Consider the following 22,237-nt stretch of genomic DNA (forward strand, 5'->3'; position numbering starts at 1 on the left):
CTGCTCCAGGATTCTTAGCTACCCTGCCCTTTAGAGGTCCCTCCTGACCCAAGTCAGGTATCCTGATAACTGGGGAATGAGTATGTCTCCTTCTTCTCCAAAAGTAGAAATCGTTCCAGTTCTTCCATCCCAACAATTTTCCAAGTAAGCCTTTTATCCTCCTCTCACCGTCAGAAATGAGAGCATGGGGATTTTCTCAAAATACACAGTCCCACTTGGTTTTGCTCCACGGTCCCACTTGGTTTTGCTCCACGGTCCCACGTGGTTTTGCTCCACGGTCCCACGTGGTTTTGCTCCCCCTCTTAGTTAAAGTTAAGTCAGGCAGTTCAGTTTAAACTCTCCTCTCACTTCCCATTCCCTTTCTTCGATCTTCTGCATATGAAAATGTAGGAAAGCCTGTGTCACCAAGGTAATATTTTGTGCCTCATCCTGCTCTGTAAGATCAGCAGTAACGAAATGTGCTGACGTGCTGGATCCAGCGGTCCACTCCCACTTCTCCACGATTTCTTTTTTTACATTATTCACTGAAGAAGCACTTCAAACACCTTCTTCACTGTTTGTTTTCATTTCTTGAGCTAAATGGACTGTCACTGTTCTCGACTTGTGCTTAACTTGAGTATGGTTGCTTCTTGAACCAGCATTGCGCTGCCACTGTTGGGACGCTATTGGCATCGACCTGCTGCGTTTTCTGTCTTCACTGGGAATGAGGAATCGAAAGGGAGGGGCACAAAAGCTTTTAGGGACTAATTTTAGCCTAGAAGTAAAAGTTTCAAAAGTCATGTAGCTACATTTTGGAAAACGATGATAACGCAAATAGTTCTTACAGTCAGGAAGATGTTCCTAAAGTTGATTCCACAAACTTTTGATGTGTTACTCTATTTTCTAAAGGGAAGAAATAGTAGTTGTGAAAGGAACAAAACCATTTTACAAGGAGTGTCATGTTTATTTCCCTATTTTCTGATAATCCTGGAGCCAGGATTATTATGATGTGTCGATTGATTATAGCCGTTATGTCTTCTACTAATCAGTTTCATCACTTATTCTCAGTTCACACACTTGCACCTTTGATTTCTCTTCCATAACAGGGTGATATGGGTTGGCATTGACTAATGAAGAACAGAATTGGTTTCGGCAAGAGACAAACAGAATGCTGACACCAATCCTAAAGTGCATTAATCTTTAATAATCCACATCTGCATGTTTATAAGTGATATAACCAGGGATTGTTGATGTTGATACTCTCCCTTCCAAACAGAAAGTGACATAGGAGTTTGTACCTGCAGACTACATTAAATGTATATAGCTGAATGCCAAGAATGTGACCTTGCTGAGGATGCCAAATGGATTAATTCATTGAATTTTTTTTTTTTTTTAAGTAGCATGTTGCACTTTCACTATTGGGTAATCAGGTGACATCCTGAGGAAAGCCCATTAGCCCAACTGCTCGTTTTCTTCTTTTATTCATTAATTCAGCAAAGTGCTGAATGCATCCTATGCTGTGGGCATGTTTCTAGAACTGGAGAAAATACACTGAATATAAATGACAAAGGGACCTGTCCTCATGAAACTTAAGTTCTAATGAGAAAGACAGGAAATACACAAATAGTATTGGGTTGGCCAAAAGGTTCCTTCATTTTTTTCTGTAAGATGGCTCTAGTAGCACTCAATTGTCTTTAACTTCATTCGAAACAGTTTTGTTAGATTGTATGTGACAGCTGTCATATCAGCGTGAATTTTTTAAAAGACTTATCAAAATTGGTGAATTTTTGTGTAGCCATTTTAATATTGAAGATGGAAGAAAAAAACAACATTTTTGACATATTATGCTTTATTATTTCAAGAAAGGTAAAAATGCAACTGAAATGCAAAAAAAGATTTGTGCAGTGTATGGAGAAGGTGCTGTGACTGATCAAACATGTCAGAAGTGGTTTGCAAAGTTTCATGCTGGAGATTTCTTGCTGGACGATGCTCCACTGTCGGGTAGACCAGTTGAAGTTGATAGCAATCAAATTGAGACATTAATTGAGAACAATCAACGCTATACCATGCAGGAGATAGCCGACATACTCAAAATATACAAATGAAGCGTTGAAAACCATTTGCACTAGCTTGGTTATGTTCATTGCTTTGATGTTTGGGTTAAGTGTAAGTTAAGCAAAAAAACACCTCTTGACTGTATTTCCGCATGCGATTCTCTAAAACGTAATGAAATCGTTCCGTTTTATTTTTTATTTTTTGACTTGAAACATCACCCATTTATTATCTCACAGATCTGTAGGTTGTAAGTCTTGCACTGTGTGGTTGGATTCTCTGCTGAGGGTCTTACAACATCAGTGTTGACAGGGCTGTGTAGCTTTCCAGAAGCTCTGGGGAAGAATCTGCTTCTAAGTTCACTAAGGTTGTCAGAATTCAGTTTCTTGTGGTTGTAGGACTGAGGTCCCTGTTTCCTTGACACATGGCCCCAACCATCTTCTGGCCAGCAACATTAAATCATTCTCGCTCTTCAAATTTCTCTGATTTTCCCTCTGCCTTGCTCTTCAGCTTTTAAGGGCTCATGTGACTACACTTTGTCTATGCAGAAATTCAGGATAATCTGCCTATTTTAAGATCTGTTGATTGTTAACCTAATTTAGGAACTGCAAAGTTCCCTTTGTCATGTAAGGTAGTGTATTCACAATCATCCTGGGGATTTAGGCATGGGATTTTTTGTTGGAGGTTGGGACATAATTCTCTCTGGCATAGTGTCTTACAAAGAGCAAAGGATATCGTAATGAAAACGTTCCGTTTTTAAAACAAATTGTGACAGGCGATGAAAAGTGGATACTGTACAATAATGTGGAACAGAAGAGATCGTGGGGCAGGTGACGTGAACCACCACCAACCATACCAAAGGCCAGTCTTCCATCCAAAGAAGTTGATGTTGTGTATATGGTGGGATTGGAAGGGAGTCCTCTATTATGAGCTCCTTCCGGAAAACCAAACGTTTAATTCCAACAAGTACTGCTCCCAGTTAGACCAACTGAAAGCAGCACGTGATGAAAAGCATCCAGAATTAGTCAACAGAAAACGCATAATCTTCCATCAGGATATTGCAAGACCACATGTTTCTCTGATGACCAGACAAGAACTGTTACAGCTTGGCTGGGAAGTTCTGATTCCTCCGCCATATTCACCAGACATTATACCTACAAGATTTCCATTTATTTCGGTCTTTACAAAATTCTCTTAATAGAAGAAATTTCCATACCCTGGAAGACTGTAAAAGGCACCTGGAAGAGCTCTTTGCTCAAAAAGATAAAAAGTTTGGGGAAGACGGAATTATGAAGTTGCCTGAAAAATGGCAGAAGGTAGTGGAACGAAACAGTGAATATTTTGTTCAATAAAGTTCTTGGTAAAAATGAAAAATGTGTCTTTTATTTTTACTTAAAAACTGAAGGCACTTTTTGGCCAATCCAATATATAGCTTATTGTTAGGGGGAAAAAATCAGATTCTTCTTTAGATGACAATAATTAGGGAATGTATCTCTAAGAAATTAATATTCGAGGGCTTCCCTGGTGGCGCAGTGGTTAAGAATCCACCTGCCAATGCAGGGGACATGGGTTCAAGCCCTGATCCGGGAAGATCCCACATGCCACGGAGCAACTAAGCCTGTGTGCCACAACTACTGAGCCTGCACTCTAGAGCCTGTGAGCCACAACTACTGAAGCCCTTGTGCCTAGAGCCTGTGCTCCACAACAAGAGAAGCCACCGCAATGAGAAGCCCGCGCACCGCAATGAAGAGTAGCCCCTGCTCCCACAACTGTAGAAAGCCTGTGGGCAGCAACGAAGATCCAACGCAGCCAAAAATAAATAAATTAAAAAAAATTAATATTCGAACAAGAGGCTCAGTGAATGAAGGTGAAAAGCAAGCCATGTGAATATCTGGGAGTGAGGTATCCAGGCAGAGCAAAGAGCAAGTACAAAGGCCCTGAGTCAGTAATGGGTTTGGTGTGCTGGGCAGGGGACACAGAAAGGTAGGCAGTTAGATTAGAGAGTGACCCAGGACCAGCTTATATAGGGCTTTGTAGGTTATGATTGGAATTTAGGAATTTAAGTGTGATGGTAGAGAAGGCAGAGGATGGCGTGATCCATTGCAGGCTGTAAAAGGATCATTGTGGCTGCTGAGTGACCTGTAGAGGCGACGGGTAGAAGCAGCGAGACTGGTTAGGAGGCCACTGCAGTAGCCTAGGGAAGCTTGGTCATGGCTGGATGTGTGGGTCGCAGTAGCGGAGGCAGAAGGCTTTTGGCCCAAGAGATTGGTAAATGGTGGTTCTGTATGGTGGAAGACAAAGGAAGGAACAAGTGTTTGAAAGGGGGAATCTAGAGTTTGATTTTGAAGATGTTACATTTGACATGCCTGTTAGGCATCCAAAGGCAGATTTTGAATAGGCAGCTGGTTATACGAAGACTCTGGATTCAGAGTAGAGATCTAGGCTGGAGAAAACAGTTGGTGAGTCATTAGAATTCTAGATGAGATCACCTAGGAGACCTGGCCTACATCACAGTCACCTGGAGGGCTTGTGAAAGCACAGATTACCAGACTCCCCACCGAGTTTCTGAGTCAGTACGTTTGGGGTAGAGCTGGAGAATTTGCGTTTCCAGCAAGTTCCTAACTGAAGCTGAAGTTGCTGTCTGGGAACTGCTGACCTGGGGAATGAGGAGAGGTCAGTGGTTCTCAACTCTAGCTATACAGGACATCCTGGGAGAGGCTGGTGGTAGGCCAGACCCCAGAGATGCCAACTTAATTGTTCTAACTGGAATACTCCATGTACTTTTTTTAAAGCTCTCCAGGTGATTATTACGTGTAGCCAAGGTTGAGAAATACTGAGAGAAGAATTCTGAGGACTGAATCCTAGGGCACTCCAAAATGTAGAGACCATGAAGAGGAAAAGGAACAGCCGGTGGTGGAACTGGAAAATAGGGAGAGTGTGGTGCTCTAGAAGCAATGCAAAGAAAGCGTTTCTGGATTATGGAAGAGACCAACTGTGTCCATTACAGCCTGACCCTTGTCTTGAAGTGTTCCAAAGGTATGTTTTAAAAGAAAGCTAGTATTCCCAGTTATGATCATGTATGTATTGGTCATAGAAAAGCTTAGGGATAAATAGCTCATTTTTTGAGGGCTGTGTATTGCTTTTTTTTTTTTTTCTATAACTAGGGTCTGATTCAGTTGAAATTGTAAGGTCATGGGAAAAAAATTATTGTGATAAAATAATTGTTATATTCTCAGGCCTAATTCAGTTAGGAATAGAATCCCTTGTTTTCACAATTGTTCCTCTAATTCTGTTTCACACAAAATCCAAGAATCATGTCATTTAAATTCTACTTGAAAAAAAGGCAAAACATGTATTTTTAGAGAGCTGAACCCTAGTGCATACTTTTTTTATGTTGCATCATTGCTAGAAGTGGACAGAGTTCCCTGTTTCAATTCTACTAAGAGTGATTTTGTGTCAGATCTTTGTTTCTAGAGTTGAATTCCTTTTGCCTGGAATATCCATCCTGCCTCTTACCAGCTGGCAAACTCCTCCTTATCCTTCAAGACCCAACTTCATTGTCTTTCCCTTTGCAAAGTCATACCTATCCCTCCATGCCAAAGAGAGTCTTACTGTCCGTCCCACTGTCTAGGGTCCTCCAAATAGCCCCAGAGCCTCTTGAGGGCAGTAATCATTGCTTCCTTATTATCTTCCATGCCAAGAACAGTGCCTGACAAGTAAGAAGCACTCCAAAAGTGTTGGCCAAATTAAAGAGCTCACAGTTGTCTTGGAATAAACAGGAATTCAAGAAAAGAAAGTACTAAAATTTATAACTTATATAACCTTTCCTCCTATGGGCTGGGAACCATCTTTCTGCATCTGTGTTTCACAGTTATGGGGTCATTCTATTTCCCTCCCTCTGGAAAGAGATTCCACTATGATGAGATTATTCTACTTTCTTTCCCCTCAAAAACAGAATGTGAATTAGTGGTCCCAAGATTTGTCAGTTTAAACCATACCTCTACATATGTAGACCCTGCCTGATTCTAATCCATCACACACAGAAATTGTGTCACATAAGTATTGTAGCAAAATTCTGGGATTGTCTGATATCCAGTTTTTTTCATTATCTCATTGTTTTTAATAAACATCTATTATTAATAACTAACCATATCTTCCAAGAAAATGGCCACTTAGAAACAGATTGGCTATGGGGAGAGTTTTGTCATTACCCAGATAATATTCCCGTTTCCCAAGTAACCATTATCAGCGTTGGCTGGATAAACATGGAGTTCGAAATATTAGCTAGTGACTAGAATTTGGCCTTCAGCAACACATGAATAATAGGCTCCAGATATTTGAAAGTGACAAGTAGAAGATTTAAAAAAATGTCTATTCGTGAAAAAGATACATTTCTAAAGCATATCTGAACATTTACTTAGAATCTGAAATAAAAGAGAGATTAAAAAATACATGAGGAGGGCTTCCCTGGTGTCGCAGTGGTTAAGAACCCGCCTGCCAATGCAGGGGACACGGGTTCGAGCCCTGGTCCGGGAAGATCCCACATGCTGTGGAGTGGCTGGGCCCGTGAGCCATGGCCACTGAGCCTGCACGTCCGGAGCCTGTGCTCCGCAACGGGAGAGGCCACAACAGTGAGAGGCCCACGTACCGCAAAAAAAAAATAAAATAAAATACATGAGGATATGATCCAGGATGTCTTCCTTTGTCTCTGTGTTGCCACAGTCGATCAACATCCTGCCCTCTCAGAATGGCCCCTGTATCAGGCTCTGCGTGACCTAGGCTTGCCCACAAGGCCCCTTTGCAGTCACCCCTAGAGCGTTGCTTTGCCGGCAGCCCTGGCCATCCTTTGTTCCTAAGAGGCGTCGCCCTGAGCACGTCACTGCTGCCTCCCCCACTTGGCTACCCCTAGTGCCTTTAAATTAAATAATAAAGTAGTGTAAAGTGTTGGCTGTGCCTCTTAGAACCGGTCCCAACCTTTTTGGTACCAGGGACCGGTTTCATGGAAGACAGTTCTTCCACAGACGGGGTTGGGGGGCGGTGGTTCAGGCGGTAATGCGAGCGGGGCCCCCTCCCTGCAGGGCGTAAGGACACTCCTCTGTGGGTCTCTATGGTAGCTGCACAACAACTCCGCGCGGGTGAGCATCCGTGTGTGGTACTTTCTACAGTTGCTTATGTTTACACTTGAGAGTCGTCCTGACTTGTTGAGACCCAGGATGAGAAATTTGTGACAGGAGGGGATGGAGATGAGTGAAACTGTTATTAAAGGAAGGAAAGTGCCTTGGCTTTAAAAAGGCCTGTCTCTATCAGGCAGTGTAGAGCAGCGATCAAGTGGAGAAAAGGGAGCAGGCAGGCGCCTCATCTCATCTTTCTCCTGGGGGCCCAGGTGGACAGATTGGCAACCCCGTTCACAGCTTATTTTCCCTCTCCCCTTTGTACCGTAAGAACTGCTAATCGGATCCATGCTGCTGCAACTGTGGTTAGTTATTAACGAAATAAAAGCAGATTTCTTCAAAAGAACGGGTGGGGGAAACGACTATACCAAATTGCCAGGTTGTTAGAATCTTAAATGCACAGCAGTCGATTTTTTCCCTTATTCTGAATTATACGATGAATACAAGTCTTTCATCTGTCACTATACCCATTTCTTCAGAAGGCAGCCAAATATTAAGCTTCTCAAACAGAAAAGGAGTCTTAGAAAGAGGAAAAATATTGAGGAGGCCTAAGAATGGGTAAGAGTAGGGGGAAATTAAGTTTTGTTTTTATTAATTTGTCCTCGTGAAATAGAAACTGCCTGCTCTATGGTTTCCCCTCCCCTGCCTCTTACCTTACGTCAAAGCAAGGATTAGAACAGATTTGGCTGGAAGCTATCCTGCATTTTATGTCCGGTGTTCTGTATGAGTGAAGTTCATAACCTACCTATTTCTTACAGATGACAGAGTGCTATGGGTCTAGACTTCCTGGTGGAGGACAGACCAGCTATGTTATATCCGAACACAAATCTGCCTCTTTCCTCAAAGATTTTTCTGTACCCAAAGACTTTTGGATTGTATACCTTAGCTTTAAAGCTGTTGAGGAGGATGTATATTTATGAGGATGCTGAACACAGACACTGAGCAGATTTTCAGTATGGGAGTTTATATATTTTCGTGCATTTCTGATGTTCATAAGGGATACCTCCTGAGATCCTCAAGTTTCCCAAAGATGGAAGTGGCTCCTGCTTTCAACCAAGTCACATCTTTGGTCATATTACCTATTTCCTATACATGTCTTCACACTGAAAGTTAACTAAAGTTGATAAACTTTCTCTAAGGTTTTGTCTTTTATTTAGTGGCTTTTTTTCTTTTCTCACAAAGGAACGGTTGTTTATTCGCTTCACCAGAGTTGGTAGGGGAGTAAAGAAAGTCTGAACTGAACAGCACTGGGAACTGGGGGTCAGCCAGATTAAGCCACATTGCTCGGGCCCTCGCCAGCTGTAGGACAGGAGAGTCACACCTCAGTAAAACCAGGCACCACACCTCTCCCACCCCTTCTAGGTCTCTTAGGAACAGTCCAAACTAAGAATGGTATATTTTAATGCTGCAATTCTCCTCTTGTAGGTAAGTGTTTTAGGGCTCTGGTTTATCTTGAATCAAAGGTTTTAGAGATCCAAAGAGTAAAGTTTAGAAGTCTGTTTTGCCTTGTATTCCCTGACTTGACTTGTCATGCACCTTGTGAGAGAGTTAGTTTCTTGCCTCAAGTTCTCTGTAGAAAAGTGTCTACCCAGGTAGACAGGTGTCAGGTAATGAGGCTATCCGACTGGCTTCCATGTGAAAGGCATTAGGTAACTTTAGTACTTAATAACAGAGGGCAAATGGAAAAATTCTGGTTTGAATCCAGTCGGCTAGGTGAGATAATAATTATAACAAGTTTACAAAATAAAAACAAACAAACGAACAAAAATCCCAAAGAGTTTGTAGTACAACCCTGTGAAGGCATAATTCTTACGTAGAATGCATCATATTTGCTTTGTTTTTCACTTGTCAAATGATAGGCCTTTGCAGCTACTCTAAGTTGGACTTCAGCAGTAAGGTTAACAGGAAGACTCATAACCCTCAGACTACAGTGGGGGAAATAGTTGGAAACTTAATCCAGCTGGTGTTTGTTTGCTTAGAGTGAAGATACATGGCTCTTGTAAGGGTTCTGTCATGTTCGGGGCATCTTGGGAATTTCCTCATTACCTTAATGCCTTAGAAGTATACAAGTTGAGTATGCCTTTGCAGTACTAATTTATATTTTTAGGACCCAGTGACACATCAACAGTTTGCAGTATCTTGGGTAAGGACTGATGAAAATCTAACCCTATTTTGAATGAACTTTTGAGCCATAAGGCATAGAAAGGTTTGTCATCCAAGGTTCATGCTAACTCTTTAAAGTTGGGGGACCAGGTTGCTGTGGTTCTGTGCTTCCATTTGGAGGGTACAGGTAGGTGAAAACGTTACTTTCTGGTTTATACTGCTCTAATTTGAGATTGAGTTGGTTCACAGTAAAGAATTGTGTTGACAGCCTGTTCACAGCTGCCTTCCCACCTTCCGTACCCTGATACAGCACCTCCTGATAAGAGCGAGATCCTATTTAAAACACACCAAACAATAGTAAGTGCTGTGAGTCCACAGTCAAGCCCTTCAGTAAACTCTTCACTCTAAGCACTAAGCTGCACCCTGAGCAGATTCCATATTTTTAATGTCTGCTTTGGAGCACGCTGGAGTTGATGGCAGTCAGCTGGCTTTGTGAATCTGAGTAAGAAAGATTTTTTTCCCTTTATTGAAGCAAATGAAATAGAAGACACTGACAGAGTGGTGCTATACTCAAAATAATTTGTGGATTTTCTAACTTATCTAAATAAATGCCTAAGACTAGGACATTCGATGAATTTATAGATTATTGAAAACTCATTTTTCACTCACACCATTGCTCTTAGGCATTATGGATGTATTTAAGTTTACTAAAGAAATGACCAGTGAAATCCTTGCTGCTTGCATTGCAGAGCTGCACTATCTAATCACACTCTGGTTTGGATACTATCGTAGATAAGATGTTCAGTGATTTCCATAGATATGGAGCCCACCGTGCAAGCCACCATTGCCATGTCTTAACAAAATCATGTTTGTCTTTTACCATGGCAGAAGAAAAGATCCTGACCAGTACTTTGTGTTTTAGAAATGAAAGGAATAGCTTCTACTATGGAAAGAAGTTACAGTGTTCTTAACAGGGACTGGCAGAATATAAGAAATATGTCATCCAGGGCTTCCCTGGTGGCACAGTGGTTAAGAATCTGCCTGCCAACGCAGGGGACACGGGTTCAAGCCCTGGTCCGGGAAGATCCCACATGCCGCGGAGCAACTAAGCCCATGTGCCACAACTACTGAGCCCGTGCACCACAACTACTGAGCCCGTGCACCACAACTACTGAGCCCGTGTGCCACAACTACTGAAGCCCACATGCCTAGAGCCCATGCTCGGCAACAGGAGAAGCCACCGCAATGAGAAGCCCACGCACCACAACGAAGAGTAGCCCCCGCGCGCCGCAACTAGAGAAAGTCCGCGCACAGCAACGCAGACCCAATGCAGCAGAAAATAAAAATAAATAAGAATTAGAAAAAAAAAAGAAAAGAAATATATCATACAGAAAATCTGTAAAGTCAGACTGTGGGAGAGAGTCTCATCTTCTGTTTGAGAGAGAGCTGACTTCCATAACATGAAGTATGAGGATATATTAGAAAAAAGCAACCCAGTGTCTTAGTTTGGGATGCGCAGAACTGAGTAATAGAGGGAAGTGCAGAATGAAAGGTGGGCAGGGCTGTGATGTGTTGGTGATTTGGTAGCAGTAGTTCCGACAATGTGTTGTTTTTTATTTTTAAACTCCTCACTAAAGTTAGTGACACCACCAAGAATTCCTGAAGAGCAGAAGAATAATTCAGTTGCTAATTTCTAAAAACTATGTAATATATATTGATTTCTGTAGCAGCGTTCCAGGGGAAGAGCTTAGCCCCAGTAGAATTATTCGCAGAGTGACTGGAAACAGTCCTTGTTTCTTCTCAATATTCGACAATGGCCACAGCTGCCCTACGTGTTCTAACAAGCCTGTCTTACCCTTGTTAGTTTCAAGAAATTTATGAATAGGATCCAAGACTTTTTGTCACTGGACACCTCACGATCCCCGCATACCCTAAAGACCCTTACTGAGGAGGATTGGCCAACATAATCCTTCAGGTTTCTATGATTCAATGTGTCGTTTCACGTTAATTTTAAGAAGCCAATCCTCTTGAACTACTAATGGAGGAATATCATTTAGGACATTGCCTTGTATATGGGAAGTACAGAGTGGTTTTTTATGTCATTTTTTACATTCAAGTAAAACCATCCCCAATTTATACAAGAACTTGATAAGACAAATAAATATGCATTCCAGATGTTGCTCTGTCTTTATCCACTTTTGCCCAATGTCAGCTAATGTAGTAAAATTGGAGAGGGAGAATGGATTCCCGGGGATAAATTTGAGATCAACTAGTGTCTGTCATTAAAACTCCAGATTTGCCATGTTGATTAGTTATATCACTATTCCATCTTGGATAACTAAATCCATCTTAGGTGGGTTGTTGTTTTTTTTTTTTTTTAGCTACAACAGTGTGAAGGGAAGAAATGCTTTTTCTCTGGCCAGTACAACTTTTGAAAAATGGGATTTCTGGGTATTTTTGTCTGTTAGTATTATTTAGAGATAGCACAGTGTTACTTTTAAAAGAGTGAATGATTTGTTTGCTAGAGGCTGTTGTAGTTGAAAGTTAGTGTGTTTGTTCTTATTGAGTTTCTATAGTTGTATGCTGTAGTAATTTAGAAAGGAATTAACCTAGGGAAATTTTAGTCTAAGTAAATGATTAATGTCGAAATCCTACTCATCTCATGTTTATTCTCTGCTACCCCAACACAACAGTGGTGGAGTATAACTTAAACATGATTACATCTGATCAATAGTTCTGATTTGTTTATTTGTTTTGGTCTGGCCCAAAAAAGTTGGAAGAATAAAACTACAAGGAACCACTTCTCTAAAAATATATCTGCTAAATACACTTGCCATTTAATTCTTAGACCTGCATTTGCATTAAGTGCTGGGGAATCCAGTGCATCCTATACTAGATCTAATTTGAAGAGGACATAAATCAGATTCTGTTCCTGACATTTATTTATGGAGGCCTCTTTACTACATATGGAGAGTGTACCAGCCTTTTAAGTCATTGCTGTTGTTACTAAATACCATTCGATATTTACTGACTTTTTGAGCAGGTGTTCCTGAATGTTTTTTTAATGATATTACTGTTTAGAATAGGGGTCAGCAACTACCACCTTTGGGCCAAATCCAGCTCGCCACCTGTTTTTGTATGTAAAGATTTATTTATGCTCCTCTGTTTATATGTTGTCTATGGCTGCTTTTGTACTACAACAGCTGAGTTGCATAGCTGAGACAGAGAACATACAGCCTGCAAAACCTAGAATTTATACTATCTGGCAGTCTACAGGAAAAAGTTTGCCTATTCCTGATCTAGAATAATAAGATAAAACTACATGATTACTGATAGCTTATAAAGATCTAATTAACTGTGAGTCTGCACTTGGTTTCTGGAGTAATCAACCACACATTTATTTATTCAACAGATATTTATTGAATGCTTACTATATGTCTGGTTCAGGGGATATAGTAGGGAAAAGACAGAATTCTCCATACTCGTGGAATTTACATTCTGGTGAGATGAGACAAACAATACAGAGAAGTAAAATAAGAACTATGAGGATTGTCAAGACTGTGTTGCCTGTAAGAAACAGGACTTAGCACTTGTGAGTACTGACCGCCCCACCATCTTGGTCTATGAAGTATATGAAGCTGTAATGTATTCATGTCTCAGTCCATCCACTGTAACTTACACATTACTAGATGTGTGCTAATTTACCAAAAGTATACATATTAGCCTGTTTTCCCAATTTGTTACATACTAAAATCGTAATGTTTTGTTCATAAAATTGTTTGATGATTATCTTGATTCAGTTCTTAAAAGCTATTTTTAATTAGAAAAATTTAATTAGAAAAATCAAAACCTATCCTAGTATTAAAATTCTAAGGAAAAAATATTAGCAAAGAAAATACAGTAGTACATTAGGAAAATAATGCCCCATGACTAAATGAGATTTATTCCAGGAATGCAAGGTTGGTTCAATATTAACAACTCCATTAATATGATATGCCATATAAACAAATATAAAGAAAAATATTATTTCCTTTAATAAAATTCAATACCCAATCATGATAAAAAACACTCAAGGAAATAGCAATTGAAGGACATTTTCTCAACATGGTAAAATGCACATGCCTTAGTTTTAAAGCCAATATCTTATGTAGTGAGGGGAATCATTAGAGACATTTCCACTAAGATAGAAACAAGGCAACGATGACCACTGTCTCCACAGCTATTCAACAGTGTTCTAGAGACATTAGCCAGTGCAGTTAGACAAGAGAACTCAAAAGCATAGAAGAAGTAAAACTGTCCTCTATATAGATGATACAATAGTAAACCTAGAAAACCCCAGAGAATCAATGATAAATTAACTCAAACTATTAAAGAATTCAGTGCAGTAGCAGGATATAAAGTTAACATGCAAAAAGCAGTAGCCTATACACAAGCAATAAACAGAAGACCTACTGGTAGGAAAAAAAAAATCCTATTTGTAATAGCAACAAAGAAGGTGAAATGCACAGGAATATATTTAACATAAAATGTGCTGCAAAACTTCTGTGTACCTGAAAGAAACTAAAGAAGACTTGAACAAATGAAAGCCGTCTCCTGTTCTTGAATACAATGAGCCCAACAGTCATCAGTTCTCCTTATGTTAATTTATAATATTGGTGTAACCCCAGTAAACATATCAGCAAGTTATTTTATATAGTTAGATAGGTTGATACTAAACTTCAGATAGAAGAAACGAACATGCTAAAAAAACATTGAAAAAGGAAAAGCAGGGATGGGAGTTGGGGGAGGACCAGCCTCACTAGATATTAAAACGTGCTGTAAGAGTAGACTAAAAGGTTCTCATCACAAAAGATAAAATTAGATCCATATCTCTTACCACACAAACAAAAAAATTCCCAGTAGATTAAGATGAAAACACATGTTTACGTGAAAAAAACTGAGTTCCTCTTTAACTTTGGTGCAGAGAAAAGCTTTCTCACTATGACTTAGAACCCAAAGACAATAAAAATAAAAATGGATGAGGCACTTCCCTGGTGGCGCAATGGTTAAGAATCCTCCTGCCAATGCAGGGGACACGGGTTCGAGCCCTGGTCCAGGAAGATCCCACATGCCGCAGAGCAACTAAGCCCGTGAGCCACAACTGCTGAGCCCGCGTGCCTAGAGCCCGTGCTCCACAACAAGAGAGGCCGCCGCAGTGAGAAGCCCGCACCCCGCAACAAAGAGTAGTCCCTGCTCGCCGCAGCTAAAGAAAGCCCACATGCGGCAACGAAGACCCAGTGCAGCCAAAGATAAATAAATTAATTTAAAAAAAAAAGAGGAAGGACATAAATTATTTTTTAAAAAAAGGATGAGTTTGATTACCTTTTAAAAAATTCCTTTATAAAAGATACCATAAACAAAAGACAGCTGACAGACTCGGAGACAATATTCACAACTTATACCACAGACAAAGGGCTAACACTAACATCCCTGATATATAAAGAACTATTAAAAATTTCAGGACAAAGGACTAAAAACCCAGGTAGAAAAATGGGGGGAAGACAGGAACAACAGATTCACAAAATATAAAAATAGCCCCAAAACCTGAAAAAATGGTCAAACTCAGAATTAGAGAAATGCAGATTCAAAAATCTCAGATACCATTTCTCACATAAAGACTGGCAAATATTTTTTAAATGACAGCATATTCTGTTAGCGAAGTTATGGAGAGACAGGCCCTTCAGACATTGCTGGTGAGAATGTAAGTCTTTTTGTACATAGGTACATATGTCTTTTTATATAACTGACTCTTCGAACCATAGAAATATTTCACAGACCAACAAATAGCAAAACAATTAAAGCGTCATGGAGGGAAATTTGAAAATACATAACCTCTTGACCCAGCAATCCCTCTACAAGGAATTTGCTCTAAAGATAGGCCTCCAACAGTACAGAAATGCATATGCAAAAGACTGGAAACAACCTAAATGCCTATACATAGGAAAGTGGTTGAGTAAACTATGGAACACTCACAAAAAGGAGAGCTATATACCTATTTTTTAAATAAGGAAAATGCTATAAATTGATAGGAAGTATTCTCGGGACATGCTGTTAAGTGAAAAAGCAAAGCTTGAAAGATAACCTAGGATGTGCAACTTTTCACATAAGGAAGAAGATAATATAAGGGGATATACAGCTGTCTTCTCATTTATGCAAAAAAATATGTGAAAGATAAAGATAAACCAAAAACTAAAGGGATTGGTTATTTATAGAGGGCAGATGGGAAAAGGGGTAGGAAGAAGGAGAAATGGGAAGAAGGTAGCAGGGATGAGGAGGGTGTGACTCCTGGGCATGTGTCTTTTTGTGTAGCTCTGACGCTTAGAACCGTAGAAGTATTTCACATACCCCCCAGATTTGAAAACAGTTAAAACCAATCAGTATGCAAAGGGAACTCAAAATGAAATACAAGCCCTAACAAATGACTCGGTGTTTTTCATAAGGATATAGTCTAGTAATTCTGAAATTACTTTGTGTAGATAACAGAATTGAACAGTATATAAATTGATTTAGATAATGAGAACTGCTTTTCTTAATGTTGGAGAAAGAACTTATAAATAAGGACAGGGAGAAGGGTAAAATGTACCCTCTAGGGCTTCCCTGGTGGCGCAGTGGTTGAGAGTCCGCCTGCCGATGCAGGGGACACGGGTCCATGCCCCGGTCCGGGAAGATCCCACATGCCGTGGAGCGGCTGGGCCCGTGAGCCATGGCCGCTGAGCCTGCGCGTCTGGAGCCTGTGCTCCGCAACAGGAGAGGCCACAGCAGTGAGAGGCCCGTGTACCGCAAAAATAAAAAAAACAAAAAAATGTACCCTCTAGTTTTGGATTGGAGTTAGAGGTATTTGCATAAACTCATGATTACATACACACACAAATACTAAGATACAGAGTATATATGTATGCATTAGTGTACATACATATTTCCTACCTCTGTTCACTGAGAGGACCTAGAAGCAATAAGTCCCCGGGAATAATGCGCAGACCCAATGCCCAGATCTTAGTCTCTGAACACCATCCTCCAATAAAAAGAGATGAGCCTGGAACATCTTGTGATTCCAAAAATAAGGATTTGAAAAAAATAAAATAAGAATTTGGAACAATCTGAGCAGCAAAATAATGGCAAGGTTGGATTTTAATCCACAAGTATGTGAGTTTTCTGTTCTGTATGACAACTTATCACAAATTTTACAGCTTAAAACAGCACACATTTATTATCTCACATTTTCTCTCGCCAGGAGTCCAGTCACAGCCTCACTGGGTCCTCTTATCAGGGTCACAGGGCTGTAGTCAGAGTGTTGGATGGTCTCGTTTTCATCTGGAGACTCAACTAGGGAATAGTCTGCTTCCAGTCTCATTCAGATTGTTAGAAGAATTCATGTCCAGTGGTTGTAGAAGTGAGGCCCTCAGGTTCCAGAGGCTGCCTGTCCTGGCCATGTGGCTCAGTTCCCATCATAGAAGCTCACTTCTTCAAAGCCGTCAGGAGCGTCCTTCAGCTCAGAGAAGCCCTAAGTCCTCTTTTAACATGAGGCCTACGCAGGGTTATCTCCCTCTTGATTTTTTCAAAGTCAACTGCTTAGGGACTTTAATTACATCTGTAAAATCCCTTTAACTTTGCCATGGGTTTTAGGAATGATAGCCCATCGCTTTTGTTATATTTTTTGGCTAGAAGCCAAGTCACAGGTTCTGCCCTCAATGAAGAGGTGGAGATTACAGAAGAGTGTGACTCACTGGAAGTCATTCTGTCGTGTGTCTACCACATTGAGTCTGCATGGATACAAACAGTCTAATAAATACATAAACAAGTAGAGAAGAAGAGATAGTTCTTCCTTGTAATAGATTCCCATTAACAAATGTGGAAGGAAAGAGGGAAATAAAGAATCACCAGTTAGCAAACACCACTGTAATAAATGTTGCAGACAAGATTCTCTAATGGATGCTAAAATTAGTGGATGCAAGTTTGAGGAGACACAGGATTTGCATAGTCTCAAATACCTCCTAAGATACTTATCAATTACCAAGGGCAGAATAGTAACTTTTTATTGGAGCTTGGTGGACAACAGCTTTGCCTAGTAATCAAGGTAAAGGTTACCACAATGAAACATCAATGTCATGAACCCCTTGGGTAGAATGAACTGGGAAGGGCATGACACTTTTGTGGTACCGAAATGTGTTACCTCGTTTCAGTCATGACACAATAACAGACTAAGCCAAATTGAACAACATTCTACAAAATGACTGATCAGTACTCTTCAAAAGCATCAAGGTCATAAAATATAAGGAAAGACTGATTAGACTAAAGGAGACTAAGGAGAAATAACAACTAAATGCGATATGAGACCCTAGAATGGAAAAAGAGACGTTAAGTGGAAAAGTTGGTGAAATTCAAATATCTTTAATTAATAATCTTGTACCATCTTGTTCCTCTTGATAATTATATAAAGGTTCTATAAGATATGAACACTAGGGGAGGTGGATTAAGGAATATAAGACAGCTCCTTGTATAGCTTTATAACTTTTCTCTGAGTCTTAAACATAGAGCTCTTTTGTAAAAAAAATTATAGTATAGACTTGTGTTTACAGTTTTAAGTCAGCAAAAGTAGAAATTCGGGTGACTTATTGATGTTTCATTTCTTAGTTTGTTGCACCAAAATTTAGGACAATATTGTGTACATAGTCACTGAAGAATGAATACATCAGTGTGAAGTGGTGGAATTTATTCTACCTCACAGGATAGTTTTTTTCCAGTTCTTTTCCCCCCATTGTGCTTACATCATTATAGACACAGACTAAGGGGGAAATGGGGCTTTCTTTATTTTTTATTTTATTTATTTATTTATTTTTTTGCGGTACGCGGGCCTCTCACTGCTGTGGCCTCTCCCATTGCGGAGCACAGGCTCCGGACGCGCAGGCTCAGCGGCCATGGCTCACGGGCCCAGCCGCTCCGCAGCATGTGGGATCTTCCCGGACCGGGGCACGAACCCGTGTCCCCTGCATCGGCAGGCGGACTGTCAACCACTGTGCCACCAGGGAAGCCCGGGGCTTTCTTTAAAAGCTCAGTTTTAATGTTAAAGCCTTCTTGTGAATTTGGTTTATTTACTATATATGGCAACATTCTCTTTTAAAATAATTACCAAAAGGTTTTACTTACATCAAACGTGTCGTATAAAAATCCATGGTTTTGGAGGTGTTCAGTCAATTCAGTTGGTTCAAAGCGCTCTAAATTTTCTTCTTTATATGGACAGTGGACAGAAATGAGTCTTCTGTATTATGTTTCTCAGACATGTTTTCTGATTCATTATCTGCTGTGACAGTGCTTATACCTGTGCTAATGGTGGATGAAGTTATTTCTTAGTAAATATGCAACTACTGATGGAAAGATAGGGGTTGAAAGCAAATGGAGAATTTTAAACAGTTTGGGCAAGTCTGGCTTTACCATGAAAAGGCTCTTGTTTGTTTCTTTAAAGGGTGGATTTAGTAAATGAGTAGATAGCTCATTGCCTTAGAGATATCTCTCTTAGAATTGCACCAGATAACCAGTAGTGCTGCTTGGATATGGAAGTATTTTATGAATTCATGAGAGTTCTTACAGCCTTTTTTATTTTTACTTGAAATATTGTATATAAGAGCAGTGCCTGGGGCCTGCATAGTGTAAGTAGTGGTGTCCAGTATTAACGTAGAATTACTGTTTGTTTTTACTGTCATGAGTCTATGAATCCAGTCTGTCATGCAGAAACAATCATTATAATGTAAGCGCTTACTGTCTTACTGCAGCTGATTCCCCAGTGACATTTTAGAAAGTCAGTATTTGGCTGCAGAGTGCTTTAAGTTTCTAAATGGGCTGGAGCTTGGGGGCCTTAGGGTATTTCATAGGAACCACATGACCCTTGAGTGGACACACAGCAACTTTTGTGTATCTGTAGTCAAGCTGATGGCAGTGTTTACCCTTGAAGTTGTTTTCACCCAAAATGTAAGTGTTTTTTGCTTTATATTTAATTATTTGGTACTAATACTAATTTATTACAGATGTCTAAGAGTAAATGATGAATGGTTACACAAATTCTTTGCTGTTTGTCTAGGTCTTTTATCATCTAGTTGTGGCTCTAACTCCTACTGGTTTCACAGCACATTTTTCAGTGTCTATAAATTCAGCTCTTGATTTTCACTTTATCTGACAATGAAAGTGGCAGTTGTACCCAGCAGCATTCAAATACATTCATAAGTTTTACATTCTTTTCTAAAAGTCCCAAAAACAGCTTGAGAATTTTTTATAGTTGTATTTTAATAACTCTTTATACCTATTATCTAGATAGAAAATCATCTTCCTGCCTCTCTGGCTGTCACAGATACAGCTGTTATTAGAGTTAGCAATGAGGGGTGGTCCTCAGAGACCATTCTCTTCCTGGTCTGTACTCAGGCTGCCTGGCCTAATAGAGACGCCATCAGGTAAAAACACAGGAAGGGGTTGTCTTTTGTGTAAAACACCAGGCTCTGCATCACGACCTTTGCTGAGGTGAATTGGTGGTAATCTTCAGTACATTAATTTCCCTCTCTACTCAATAACTGTGATTCCTCTTAGCAATATACAGAACTATGCAAGAAGTGGGTCCTATGGTGTCAGAGCAGTTCACCTGATCTGGCATGATCACAGACTACCATATCAGAGGGCTATGTAGGGATATATATATGCAGGTATATATGGATATGTATGTATATGTGTGTGTGTCTGTGTGTGTGTGTGTATTTCTGTCTTCCCAATTTATTTTAGCAAAGGGGGAGGTTAGAAGGTAAAAATAGCATGATCTTCATATACTTTGTGTATCTGTAGCCATGTTGATGGCAGTGTTTACCCTTCAGGTTGTCACCCAGAATGTAGGTGTTTTTTACTTTATATTTATTTATTTGGTACTAATACTAATTTACTACAGATGTCCAAGAGTAAATGAATGGTTAAACAGTGCTTTGAGGATTATGTTAAATTCAACCGTCATTTTTATTCTATAATACTTTTAGTCTCAGAAATGTATCTAAACTTCTGAGGCAGAAAGTGAGTTGATATTGTCACGTGGCTCTGATGATTCTTAAATTTCAAAATCCTGTCTCTAGCCTTCACATGATTCACTGTCTCTCTTTAATTAATAAAATAGTAAATATCTTTTGCTTTAATTCATATTCTCAGATTAAGGACCATTAAATAACAAAGATTTATTAAATATTTGTTATGCTATTGGAAGGATTAAAGGAGTAAAAGACATGATTTCTGGCTCGAGGAGCTTACGTTATAATTTGAAAAGACAAACAGCAAAAATTAAATAAATGGAAATCAAATAGATAGTAAATATTGCCGTATTAGCAATAAAGATCAAAAGAGATACAGAATAATATTTCTTCTCTAGTGATAATGTACACTATGTTTTATAGTAGTGTGTTTTTTTATTGAGATTTTCCTCTAAGTTTTTGTTAAATCTCTGACTTATTATAAAGCTTTTTTAGAAGTCACTTGGTATTACTATATTGAATAAATATTACCAATGAAACATTGTTGGCCTCTATTCATGCCTTCCCACTTAGAGACTAGTCTAAACTCAGGAGGATGAGTTTAATTCATCAGTCTTGGATTTTGTTAAATGCATTGTCGAAGTGTGTGTCAGGAGATTTCAGCTACAGATTGACTTGTCTGTGAATTTAGGAACTCATACAGTAAGAAACTGAACTTTTCAGGAGGTAATTCGATAAATATGTTCATGCCTGTTTCCTCATTGTTTTACCAAAAAATGTCTAAAAATATCACTCTTTGAGCTATATATTTTTCTTTGTGAAGCCATACTTTTGTGAACATGAAGATTAAATTTAACCGTGTCTTGGTTTTGCACAATTGCAACGTTAATGCAGAGGGTTCCCTATCCCCACTTCCCCTCCTGTGTTTTACAGGCAGTCAGATGCCTCCTCAGCCACCTGGGAGCCAGTCAGAATCCAGTTCTCATCCTGCCTTGAGCCAGTCACCAATGCCACAGGAAAGAGGTTGGTCTTCAATTCATATCTTACATACATTTGTGTTTTGAGTATATAAGGCTTATATGAATTTGCTTACCTATGCACCTCCTTATAAATAATTTTTAAAAGGATATTATGTTTCCTTATCAGATGAAAGTAATAAATAAGAACCTACATGTAACAATAAATATTGAAAAGAAGGATGCTTTCTTGCAGATTGGGTGGTTTTACCAAAGTGCAGTTCAAGACCCAAAGAATATATATGTCCACATAGAACCATGAAGTATACTTTATACATGACTATAGTCTGATATTTGATCTAGCTGTGTAAAAATGACTGTTACTGATTCAATTTGGATATTGGTCCTAATGAGGTAAAAAAGTATTGTTAAGTATGTGTGTCTGTTTAGCTGGTTTGATCAGTTACTTGTCCCATGATATTTAACAGTAAAATTTTAAACACATAGTAAGACCTTGTACTGTAGGATTATAGGATCTTAGAACTGGAGCTGACCTGAAAGATTATAGAGTCTGTTCACCTCAATTTATGAATAAAGGATATGAGGACCGCAGAGGTTCTGTATGACCTTCCCATTCTCAGAAGCACGTTAGTGCCAGAGCCAGAGAAAGGAATGTGAGCTATTCCTGAAGCCCTTGAACAATCAGGTTGTCCCACATCTGCAAACTCTTTGACCTCTCACTCAGTTCTGCATGTTGACCCCCGTATGTTATTGCCTTGATTGAAGCCTCAGGCCTTCCTTTGTTTGCTGCTGTCTTCTCTCTCCCCTTCAGAAGTAGAGCTACTTTTGTTGATGGTGGAGGTGGTGATTTTAATCCAGATTAGTGTCGACTGGGCCTTACAAGCCTGCTGCACCATCTAGTGCTTTCCCAGGTCGCTTCCCACTG

At 39.7% G+C, this 22,237-nt stretch overlaps 1 protein-coding gene across 3 annotated transcripts in view; it reads left to right on the plus strand.

The window, feature by feature from the left end:
* ARID1B (AT-rich interaction domain 1B) overlaps window positions 1-22,237 on the plus strand; it is a 409,620-nt gene that overhangs the window by 296,318 nt on the left and 91,065 nt on the right. For all 3 annotated transcript variants that reach the window (XM_079716084.1, XM_079716085.1, XM_079716086.1), the window contains one exon: window positions 21,269-21,358. In XM_079716084.1, coding sequence (XP_079572210.1) covers window positions 21,269-21,358 — 90 coding nt within the window. The remainder of the gene's footprint in view (window positions 1-21,268; window positions 21,359-22,237) is intronic.

Source organism: Hyperoodon ampullatus, assembly GCF_949752795.1.
Source record: "Hyperoodon ampullatus genome assembly, chromosome: 12".
Classification (NCBI taxonomy): domain Eukaryota; kingdom Metazoa; phylum Chordata; class Mammalia; order Artiodactyla; family Ziphiidae; genus Hyperoodon; species Hyperoodon ampullatus.